Genomic DNA, 12,062 nt, shown 5'->3' with positions numbered 1-12,062 from the left:
GGTCCCCTCCCTCGGATTTGGGGAAAGAAAGGACAATAACACAATGAGACATATTTTTGTATATTTTGTAAATGTTTTTCAGATCATACTTGAGAGTGATGTTTACACACATTTGCTTTTTTTTGTTATATGGACATCAGGAGATATTCCTGGCCTCCTTTTTTACTGTGTCATTCTCTGTTGTTGTTATGGCACATTTTGTTTGCCTCATGAGGTTAACAAACACCTTGAAAAGCTCTTCGGTGTCTTCTTTTTGAGATTAATAAAATGTTTTTGAGTTGTTTGATACTAAATTGGCCCCAAAGGCATCTTTGTCATTTCTCTAACCCCACCCTAACCCCAAAAATGTTTTTTAGTTTGTAATCATGCTGGAATGTGTTGATCTGGAGGCAGGGGGACCTGTGCTCCCTTTTAAAAATGCAATCAACTGCTCTGGGTGTTACACTTTGTCTTCATCTCAGACTTGTGTACAATCTTCTGAATTAACCGTAACATTTCTTGTATAGCAGCCATTTAAGTCTTCCTCCTGTGTGCCTCATCCACACCTGATCCCTTTCACCGTTCTTATCAAGTGTCAATTGGTAACAGTAACAGGGAAACCTGCTTTCCGGCTGGGAATTAATACCTCTCAAATGAGGTAAGGAACCTGAGAGGTCGTCTGCGAGCGTTGGGCCCTGAAGGCGTGCTGCCAGCCCAGGGAGGAGGGTGGGACAGGGTCTCTGCGACACGCGCAGGCCTGCCTGCCTTCCCGTCACATGGGAAATTGTGCTGATATATACAGTAGATAGGGCATGTTTGTGAACCTGACAGGGCTAAATGTAGACTAGACTTAATGTGATACTGCTATGGTCTGCTTTTCTCTGGGATTAGGTGCAGTTTGAAGAAACATGCAGCTAATTTTCGGGGCGCCCTTCTCAACATTTTATGTATCTGTTCCTAGAAGAGATTTTCCAGTGTTAAGTGACTAATTTACATTTGGGATGATCCAACCCTTTGACCAAGCATGACAAAGCAGACTGGAAATCTAATTTAAAGGGATTTGCATCCTCTTTTTTGATTTCCACACAGGAAGTGTGTGTTTGCGCATGGGATCCCACAGGCTTAGCAGCAGCAGCAGCCTGGGAGTTCAGTCGCAGCGCTGTCCATTTAGCGGACAGTTAAAGAGCCCACTGTCCCAGCGTGTGTCCAGAACATGGTGCTCACACAGCAGGGCACAAGGGGAGCAGGACCAGAGGTCACAGGTGCCCCTCATTCAGACTCACAGGACAACACAGCTCCAACAGCATGTTGCCCTAAATCTGGCAACCCATCAACAGACCTGGCAGCCCATCACCAGACAGGCAGGGCCTCCTTTTGACAGCTTCAAACACTGGCGCCTCAAGAGGCAAACAAAATCACACAATCCATGACCACTTGGTTGTTCCTGATTTCATATTCATAGATTCTTAGGGATTAGATTGGAGTAGGAATAGTAGTAACTACGTTAAGTAGTCCTTGCTTCTCAAAGACCTGAGTAACAGGAGTATATTTTGTCAGAAGTATATATTATATTGTACTTTTATCAACCTATCAAGGAACACGTATTTCAGAAATATATATACAGTATATTTTAAATTCAGCAAAAACAATGTGAAATGTGAACAAATCATCTTTCACACATCTCTGTCGCCCTAATAGTTATGAAAACTCCTCTACTTGTGCAAATGATACAGTCAATTAAGTTTACATCTCTGTTTTGGCTCAGCAGAGGGAATACTGGCAGCAAGGAGGACTAAAAGACAAAATAGAGCCTCCCCTATCAGGGCGGCCTTTGAGAAGGGCCTCTGAAACACAAAAACAAAGACTGGCCCCTCAGCGGCTCAATGGCTCCTCTCTTTGTGACCCTCTCCATCTTCATAAAGGGCCTTCCCCTTGTTTATCCAGGAAGAGGTTTAATGGTTCGCAGGGGGGAGGACCACGCTGTCACTTTCACCACGCTAAAGAAGGCTTATTGTTGAGTGCTCCCAAAGGTCCCAGTCTAAAGGCTTTTGGAGAACTCTTCAGGCCAGGCCATGGCCTTCAGATAAGAGGAGCTCTGAAGTGCTGAACAGGTTGCTCCTATCCATTGCTATAGGCTGCTCTATGGGGACGAAGTACAATGGGGAATTTGGAGTGGTTTTAGATGGAGCGACTTCAACAGACGATGGCTATTCTTGAGGAAATACGTTCTGTTTACTAGTGTTGGTCGCCTCCCTCCCGCTTTTGTCCGATTGTTTCTCATCCCTTCCTCCTGCCCCCTACTCTTCTATGCCTGGCCTTTCATTCCTCCCCCATCAAAACCCCAGTTTGATGCAGTATTTTCCTATACCTTGTAAAGGGGAGAATGGCAAACATGAAGCTGGGTAAGGCGTGCCCCCTCACTGTGCTCCATGATTCATGGTCTCTCCTCACAAAGACAGTGACACCACTGACAGGATCCCTGCTATGGAGACCGTCTCCTTCTGACACACACCGGAAACCTCCACTGCCGCCGCCTCTGGAGCGCATTGGTGTGGTATTGTTCTTAGGGTTGTTATGGTGTTTGATGGGGGTCGAACTAGTCAGCAATGGTTCACATCAAGGGTAATGAATAGATTATGCACTCGATATCAATGGTGAATGAACAATGCTCTTTGTCGCTCTGCTTCAATTCACTCCGTTTTGATTTAGCTGGTTGTTTTTGAAAAACTAAACAGCACGCTCTAGTGTAGTTTCCAGGGTGAATTTAGTATCAGCATGACACGATAACATTGGAAGTGCTAAATTTATTACCGCGGACCCACACAGTGTGATGATGGTGCGACCCTTAAAACCAAATAACTCTGGTGCTACATCACAAGTCATCACAACTTCAAAGGGGATGCTCTGTTGAGTTTCGGGGGGGGGCTCGTCTTCCCTGGCTCCTGCAATTCTTGGCCATATGCCCATGAGGGCTTATGAGGAGGACCATAAAGATACACTTTCACTGCAGGTGTCCCTTCAAAGTGAGGCGACCCATAATGCGGATGCTCCAGTTACAGCCTTGGGTTTTTGGGTCTGGCCAGGCGAGCACGACTGGAAAACCATGTGTGAGGCATCATGGTCAGCAAGTGAGAAAACCTGACAGAGTTTAGAGGGATTAGAGGGAGGTGAACTTGTGAGACAGCAGGTTTTTTTTTGTGGCTGGTAGAAGATGCTCCGTCAGTTTTGAAGCTTAACTTTAACTTTAGAATTTAGGCTTGACAAGGCAAGTTTTTAACTGGATGTCATTGTATACAGAAAATGTTACACATGTAAATATTGTCACATGTTTAGTTTGCTCTTTATTCTTGAATGATATTCTCTTAGGCATACAATAACTGGATGTTATTGTATACATAAAATGTTATACATGCAAATATTGTCACTTGTTTGGTTCTTAGCAATGCTTTAACGAACCATAAACTGTGATGCACACTCAACCATCAATGCAGGGCTCCTTCCATTGTGACACAAGGGCCTCTCCAGAAATTAGCTGTGCTGCTGGATGTTGGAGTGTGGGAGGTTAGTCAATTGTTTTTTTTTATTATTTTGGAACAACCAAGTGCTAAATTTCGCAGCAACTCCTCACTAGAAGGACTTGTAATATACAATGAAGCACTGCCTGAGTGCATAATAAGACCTCTCCATCTGGGGAGCTGGAAACAAAACAAGGATGGCCGTATAAGAGCAGGGTCCCCAGGGCCATAGATGCTGATTCATCCTCAATAATTGTAATTTGATGATAAGGAGCTTATAGGCGCTTGTTATCCTCCAATAGGGAAGACAAGACAAAAGGGCATACCAGAGTATGCTAAAAGATTATCATTCTAGTGACGTTTCTCCATCCACTTAACACCCACATCAGGTCAACTGTTGTTAATTTGGTCAGCAACACCAATTTAGCCTCCACCCGGGGGTCTGAGTGCATCCAGGGATAAATATTGACCCTTGTTTGTCAGCATGGCTCAAGTTTTGTCATGAGTGCAAAATGGCCTATTTGTGTTGTTGAGACACAGGTCATCGTATCATGGAGGATGTGCGTCACCCTCTCATTTGCTGAGAGGGACCTAATAGACACCTATCTGCGTAATAGAAATCGGTGTTGGTTAGTATCTCACGACTGACTGAACTCATTTAAGGATAGCTGAAAGAAAAACAATGAGCATATACTATAGTTGAGATTTAAATATATTTGGTTTCTACATTTTTCCCTATAAAGACTGAGGCATAAACCCCTGATTTTTAATCCAGTATGACATTATGAATGATACAGTTCATGATTACAGGCATGTATCACAACTCTGAGATTAGTCCACATTTTCAGATCAAAAAAATCTTTCCCAGTATTCCTACCCTGGGGCAGCGAGTCTCAGATGACCTCTGCCCTTTGTCCCTCGGACCCTGCCCTGCCCTCACAACCTCCCTCCTCGCTGCCTGTCCTAAACTCTGTGGGAAACCCCCCAGTGCTTTGTGTTGTTTGGACATTGTGTGTCTCCCCAGATAATGTCTCCTCCCCTCCGTCGCTTCCCTGGCCCATCTGAAGAAGGGCTGTGTGGAGTGTGGTGTCCCGTGCTAACCGCACACTAAGTGGGACAGAAAGATGGGGTCTGGCCGGGGGGTTAAGAGCTGCTTTTCATCCGGCCTCACAGGACAGCGCTCACACCCTGCTGCTGTAAATTTGCCAGTCGACAATAATGATTGACAGTGATGGAGGCTATTGAGTGTAACTAAATAATTCAGTACAAGTTATATTTCCTCTGCAATACAAAAATTACTTTACAGAATATACTTACTACATACCATTTATCAAAGTAATATGAAATCACTATTTTACAGAAATGGGTAACCTCATATGCTTTTCTAAACAAATTCATCAATATATTGCTTGTGGCATGGTTTATTTTGATGGTGGGATGTCCCAGTAGTTTCTTGCTTTAGCTGCTCTAAATTATTTATGGGTTGTTCAGTTTGAGTCTCAGTGTCCCTGGATAAAGCTATGCATTTAACAACTTCCATATGTTAATTGCTCATTAGCTAACAACTCTGTACCATCACAGTATTTCCCCACTTCACATGTTCTGTTTACCCCTTAGTTTTGGTCAAGTGAGGATTACCTCCACTTAAGGCCATCCCTCCAAACTTTGGAAGTAAGACAGCCTCTACTTTTTGTCATGTGAATTGTGATGTCATTCAACTCAGACCGAGCACCCAATCGACCCGCTGGCCTTTGACCCTTATAAACTATGGGGTTAGGGTGCTGTATTCAAGGTGTTGCCATCTGTGGCCTCGCTCTGTCGGGTTTTCCCTCCTCCCCACTCCACTCTCTCTCACTCTTTATCATCCTTCTCAGCATTCAGGAGCAGTGGGGTGTTAAGAGGAGTCTCACTGGATGACTTGTTTGTCTCGATCAACTTTAAAACCCCTAGATGAAAGAGTGGAAGGTTCCTTTGTACGCTCCTGCGACCGAACTGTGTTTGAATTAAGAATTTGATTTGAGCTTCAATGTCATGTATTTGATTGATTTGATTCCTTTTCAGTGTGTTATATATGTATGAAAATTGAACTGATTAATTGAAGACAACAACTACGAAAAACACACAGCTTTTAAGAGGACACATTAAACCATTCAGAAGCATTCTGTATTTAGCCGTTGCTGTCCTGAGGATACTTTCAGTATCCTGGGGAGCAAAACAAATTTCTCCTCTACTGGAAATTAAACACACTACAGTCAAAACATATGTTAGCAGATGATTAACAGTTTGCACTTAGTTCCCTTATGGCAGGGTCTTTATTGGGATGAACTACTGGGCTGAACTTTGAGCCTTACAAGAAAAGGTTCATCCACCCCTCTTATCTTTCAGCTGTGTTCAGTGTACTGGTTATCAGCTGTTGAGTTACAGGTTTGTTTGCATTATTGACTGCGACCACAGTCAGAACATATAAACCAAATTTAGTATGATTAAAGACCAAACTTATAAACAAAGGGGAAGTGTGAGATATTCGCACACAGAACAAAGTTTGATAAATTGAGAAATCTGCATAAAGAATAACAGGGAGAAATCTACTCAGTGGGACTCATGGTCTTTGTCCCATTGCTACATTGTAAATGTTCTGCCCACTCCTTTTTCACAGTATGCTCATATATACTGCCATCCTCCTCCTGGAACTGCAGCTTCACTGTCAGAGGAGAACATTTATTCACTTTGCACTTGATGATCATGGTATTATTGATAGTTTCTGTAGAACAACTGCTGAGATCTGGCGTCCCGTCTTTAGATATATGACACACCAGCTGGTCCTTGTCAACGGAGGCTACTGTCTGTCCTCTTAAAAACCTGGGGCCCTTGCAGAACACCTTGTCAAGCTCCTCTATGTCCGCGCTGTTCTTCATCACCCAGTCATGTAGGTACCACATTTGGCAGTCGCATTTCCAGGGGTTTCCGTGCAGCCTCACTATGTGCTGAAAGAGGAAGGGGTCAAAGAAGCCTGGCGGGAGAGTCTGCAGCTGGTTGTCTGACAGGTAGAGCTGCTGAAGGAAGCGCTGGTCCTCAAACAGCAAGGCGTCCACCTCACTTAGGTGGTTCCTGTGGAGGTGGACCACCTTGACGTTGCCGAGGTCATAGAAGATCTTGTCCGGCAGCAAGGTGAGCCGGTTGTCGGACAGGTCCAGACTCTCCAGGGCGGTGAGGTTCTTGAAAATGTCCACAGGGAGCTTGGAGAGCCAGTTAGAGGACAAGGAGAGGTGGGTGAGAGACTTCAGGCTGCCAAGAGCGCGAGAGGACAGCGCTGTCAGCTGGTTGCCTTTCAGGACCAGCTCCTTCAAACCTGAGGGAACAAGTCCAAATACTTCAGCGCTGAAGCTTGACAACAAGTTCCCGCGGAGGTTCAGTACCTCCAGTTTGGTCAGCGCAGAGAAGATGCCGTGAGGGAGCTCAGATATCTTGTTCCCCTCCAAGCTAAGCTCTTTCAACTGAGAAACATTGTGGAAGGTGTCAGAAGAAAGACTGCTGATGAGGTTGTAGTTCATTTTGAGGGTCTCCAGCTTAGCCAAGCCAGAGAAACTCTCCCTTTCCACTTCTGCAAGCATATTTTGGGACAAGTCCAGGACACGGAGACTGTGGAGGTTCAGGAAGAGAAGAGTGGGCAGATCTGATATGATGTTGCCCCTCATCTGCAAAGTCTCCAGCTCTTTAAGGGAGTCAAACATGCCTGGAAGCACAGTCTTGAACCTGTTGAAGTTGAGAAGCAGCTTAGTGAGGTTGCCCTGCTTTGAAAAGGTTCCCAGAAACAGCTTCTCCAGCCAGGGGTTCCCGCTGATCTCCAGCTCCTGCAGCTCAGTGAGGTTCTCAAAAGCCTGAGCGTGAATATCTCGCAGCACGTTGTTGAAGAAGACGAGCTTGGTGAGCTGGGGGCTCTCCCGCAAGGTGTTGGTGAACAGGTAGGACAGGGACGTTGTCATGACGATGAAGCCCTTGACCTGCCTGGAGATGTTCAGGGGTAAAGACGTCATTCGTTCATCAGAGCACAGTACTTGGGTCAGAGTGAAGCACTGGCACCTGGCTGGGCAAGGAGTCTGTGAGACTGTGTTTCCATTGTAACAGAGGAGCAGCATCAGGCCCAGTGTGACGCCTGTTGCCTTGTCCATTCTTCACTGTGGAAAAATGAAACAAGCTCATGTGAATTAATACAGGAAAACCCGACTGATATAGTTTTGACATATGAAAGAACATTCACACTGTATATTTATGATGTTTTGCCGACATTCATAATTCACAGGAGGAGAGTTAATGAGTAACATTCATTAAAACTGACAATTGTATATTTCCGAGTAAATAAAATAAACAAAGCTCAACATACCTCCGTGCCACAGGGATTGTGCCGCACTGAAACAAATTCCCTTGTGGATTTAAGAGCCAGCTGACACAAAGTGCAAATGACAACAAGTCTGAATTGGGCAAGACAAAACCTTTGGTCACTGGCCAGGTCCTACCAGAGTATCGTCAGCTCACAACAAAAAAGATTTTCTCCAAAATTAGCTGATAGCTCTGTAATTCAGAAACCAGCATGCAATAAGAAGCATTTGGTTATCTTTTATTTGACACTGTAAGATCCATGATATATAGAAGAAAGAAAGCTGAGTTAGAGGAAGTTGTTTTCATCTCTTCATCAATTTCCACGAAAGCCTGTCAGAGTTGACTCTGATTGCTTTGATTGTATATCAAAGCAAAACAGATCTGAAAGCAAATGTGCTTTCATGTGTCAAAATATATCACTGTTTCAAATGATTGACCTAGCTGTGTTAATACTAAGATAAGGCAGAAATAACTCAAAACAATCATAATAAATTAAGTAAAAGGGAACATTTCACAAACCTAAAAGTATTTTATACAAACACATTGTGTTATCACACAAAAACAAGTTTTTGTCCACAGAGCCCAAACTCACAAAGATATATATTCTTCATGACCTCTGACTGACTATACTACCTAAGCTTTCCATTTACAGTTTTGCATCTTTCCCTATAAGCACTGCTACTGCTGAACATTTCCAAAAAGAGTCTGAGTTTTCATTCATAAAACCACACACAGAACTAGATGTTCCAGGTTTCCAGTCATCTCTGTCTGCCTCCACTAGGTGTCGCACTGCTCCCCCACACCTCTGACTGAAGTGCCGGTATTCCAGGATCCTCCTTTCCTCCAGGTAATTCCCTGAAGATGCACAGCTAGACAAAACTGTGTAGGAGCAACACATCCTCCACCCAAAACCCTCAGGAACTACATCAAGGATTCTTTTTTGCAATTTGTCAAAGTATCCACTTGACTAAAAGGACTTTTACTCTTTTTCACTCTTTACTTTTTTCACATTTTTACTTTGTGGGGGTGAACCATGGCCAACGGAGGGATTCAGCTTCTTGGCTTTGTGCTGGCCTTCCTAGGTTTCATTGGCTTGATAGCATCCACTATCATGCCAGAATGGAAAGCTTCGTCCTACGCAGGAGACAACATCATAACAGCTCAGGCCTTGTATGAGGGACTATGGAAGACCTGTGTATCACAGAGTACAGGTCAAGTTCAGTGTAAAGTATACGATTCACTCCTCCAGCTACCAGGTAATTTTCTACTCTCACTTAATGTTTTTCATCACAGATTGTATGAGTTAAATTACTTTAGAACTGCCACCAACTGATTATATTGTGCCATCTCAGAGGGAGCAAACTGAACCTCCAAGTTATTGTTCTGTCCATAAGCAATTTCTCATTCTAAATGTATGGGTCAGGGAGCAAAATGGGTAACTGGCCCATGCCTGATGGGTCCCTAATAAAGTACTAGAATCCTTCCATTAGTCTAGGGTGAATATAAATGTATGAAATTTGTGTCCAATGCTGAAAAGTTTAAGAATCCTTGCCCTAAATTATAGGCTGTAAATTATGTTGTAAAACAGGAATGTGTATCCAATGTGTTATATAGTTCTTAAGTTATTCAACACTTTTAAGAGGTTTAAGAATGTGTCCTCTTCCCTGCCTGTAAGGCGACCTCACTCATACATGTAGAGACATGTCAGTCAAATACCAGTACCATCAAGGAGAAAATGCCTGAAATCCATTCAAAAGTAATAGAAGTTATAACCACCTTCACACTGTGCTTGATTGTGTTTTATGTCAGCTGTGATATATTCCTCTGGCTAACTGGAAATCTAATGCAAACTTCACCAGATAAAAGTATCTTTGAATGAATGTCTCCTGTAAAATTCTACTGAATATGACTCATGGCGTCTGTATTCCCGCCAGTTCTGTGAATGTTGTATACAAGAGGTAACCAAGAAGAAGAGCAATGAGACTGAAACAGACACTCTATTGTCATTAAACTGTGATATTCCTTTTTTCCATCTTTTATTGTGCCACTATATTGAACCATGTACAATGCAGTTGCCACACAATGAACTAATCCAGTGATCCTGCTTTGCCATCTGCACATCATGATGACCATGATGGAAATAAGTCTCTGAATTTAGAAGGAGAAGATGAAAGAGAGCAGGCAGTCCACTCACCTTCGGCAATTTATATTTATTTACACAGTTGGAAAGCAGAGAGGAAGACACGGCTCTGGAGACAGTGGACTCAACTACTTAACTATCTCTGGGCACAAACTTAAGCCAGTTTTTACTAAATGAGACATAATCAAATCAAATCGACCGATTCCTGTGCCTTGCCTGTGTGTCCAGGGATTGTACAGGGCACCAGAGGCTTGATGGTGGCCTCCATCCTGCTGTGTGCCATCTCCATCCTGGTGGCGGTGGTGGGCATGAGGTGCACCACCTGTCTGGCAGACGACACCGAGCAGAAGGACAAAGTGGCTCTCGCCGGAGGGGTTGTCTTCATCGTCTCCGGTCAGGGTTCACTCAACTTCAGTCCAGCAACACAGACTCATACACACATCTTAACCGTGTATTATTTGCCTTGTATGAAAAATTCTATCATTACCATAATATCAATGCACCACACTCCTGTATGTTACATCCAGTTCAATGTAAAAATATGTTTTTCTGCACATGGTTTCCCAGGTCTGTGCGCTCTGGTGGGAACGTCCTGGTATGGCAACAGGATAGCACAGGAATTCTACGACCCCTTCACTCCTACTAACGCCAGGTGAGGTCATCCCCCTCCCCCTGTAATTCACATGCACTAATCAGCAGGTATCAGTGTAGTTGTGTGTGATGACGCAGGAAAACGACACTCGCCCGACACACTCTGTTATCATGCTGCTGTTCTTCTGTCTGTCCAAGTTATCATATATTTGTGTATGCATTATTTTCAAGTACACTTCTCCATCTTTTTGTAATTCACTTGAATCCAAACGCTGTAATGATTGCAGGTTGTTGCTGAGAATGAGCCGTTATTGAATGTAATTTGATCAGTTTGCCTTTTGAGACTTGAGGACATGTAATACTTGTTAATGTGCAAAAACCCTGTTTCTTTACTAATGCCCATAACCATAAAGCCTGGTGTTATCTGTGTATTTACAGGTATGAGTTTGGAAAGGCCCTGTTTGTGGGATGGGGAGCTGCCTGCCTCACCATTATCGGGGGAGCCTTCCTCTGCTGCAACTGCTCCAGCAAAGAGTCAGGGAAAGCTCCGCGCTACCCGCCGTCCCGATCCGCAGGCCAGCCAGGCAGAGACTATGTGTAGGACTGGGGGCCTCCAGCTCCATCCAGCCTCTGCCTATGGGATAGAGCTGTCTTTGCAAGGGCCATAAGCGCCATAAGCATTGTGTTTCATATCACTGAGATTTGTTTAATGTTTTGCAGCATGTATATGTACAGGGGTTGTATTTGTTGTACATTTGTATTTGTTGGGAAATACACTCCCTTCTTTGGTAATCAATGCATTGCACAGAGACATAATGCTGTCCAGATGGTCTGGACTGTCTTGAGAAAATACACGAGCTGGGTGGGTTGTCAGTTCCATATAATTCATATTTCATGTAATCATTTCAGCCACTGCTCAAATTTTGGCTGCTAAGTACCTGTGTGGTCTAAAAGTTATTTTCAGGTACATTTCTATGCAAATCCTTGCAGTTTTTCATCAATTTAACATAAGTTCAAAAATTGTCTTTGTCCAGGACGTGTTTAGGACATTTCAGGAGACATTTTACTGCATCATTGGATAGCAGCTTAAAAAAGTTTAGACGTGTTAATCTACTACAGTCGATACCATTTCCTTTTTGTTACTTTGCTCTGTTTGAAGTGTTGCCACCATTGTTTCATCTCACCATGTATAAATAAAATTCTCATTATGTTTATGTGATGGTTTGGAGTTGACTCTGTTAGATGTGTAATACATAGTGAAATAGTGTAGAAGCAGGTTAGGCTGTAAGCTGTGGAGCTCGATCTTAAATCAGGATTCAGAGGGTTAGATAAGGATAGAGGACATCAAAGGTTGATTTACTCATCTATAGTCTCTGCTGATAAAAGGAAAGTGGTAAAATAAAGGTTTTCTCTGGATAAGATACTGTATGATGTCTCAGTACAGATTGTATGAGATTGGC

At 43.5% G+C, this 12,062-nt stretch overlaps 2 protein-coding genes across 3 annotated transcripts; one reads left to right on the top strand and one right to left on the bottom strand.

Moving 5' to 3' along the window:
* Window positions 1-6,079: 6,079 nt before the first annotated feature.
* On the bottom strand, window positions 6,080-7,663 carry LOC139647355 (carboxypeptidase N subunit 2). Its single transcript, XM_071523233.1, has one exon. It carries the CDS (start codon window positions 7,661-7,663, stop codon window positions 6,080-6,082), a length of 1,584 nt encoding a protein of 527 aa, XP_071379334.1.
* A 1,063-nt stretch (window positions 7,664-8,726) lies between these two features.
* On the top strand, window positions 8,727-11,816 carry cldn1 (claudin 1). Of its 2 annotated transcripts, none has more exons than XM_071523235.1 (4): window positions 8,727-9,127; window positions 10,240-10,404; window positions 10,579-10,663; window positions 11,041-11,816. In XM_071523235.1, the coding sequence occupies exons 1-4, from the start codon at window positions 8,905-8,907 to the stop codon at window positions 11,201-11,203; spliced, it is 636 nt and encodes a 211-aa protein (XP_071379336.1). In that variant the 5' UTR covers window positions 8,727-8,904; the 3' UTR covers window positions 11,204-11,816. The 2 variants fall into 2 exon arrangements, with proteins under 2 accessions (XP_071379336.1, XP_071379335.1); XM_071523234.1 differs by having other exon boundaries at window positions 10,240-10,476.
* The last annotated feature ends 246 nt before the right edge of the window (window positions 11,817-12,062 follow it).

Source organism: Centroberyx affinis, unplaced genomic scaffold (assembly GCF_046629955.1).
Source record: "Centroberyx affinis isolate AG114_WGS23_722 - 3 ecotype Tasmania unplaced genomic scaffold, CSIRO-AGI_Caff_v1 ptg001078l_1, whole genome shotgun sequence".
Classification (NCBI taxonomy): Eukaryota; Metazoa; Chordata; class Actinopteri; order Beryciformes; family Berycidae; genus Centroberyx; species Centroberyx affinis.
The sequence above is the reverse complement of the archived record's forward strand: the minus strand, read 5'-3'. Positions and strand labels throughout refer to the sequence as shown.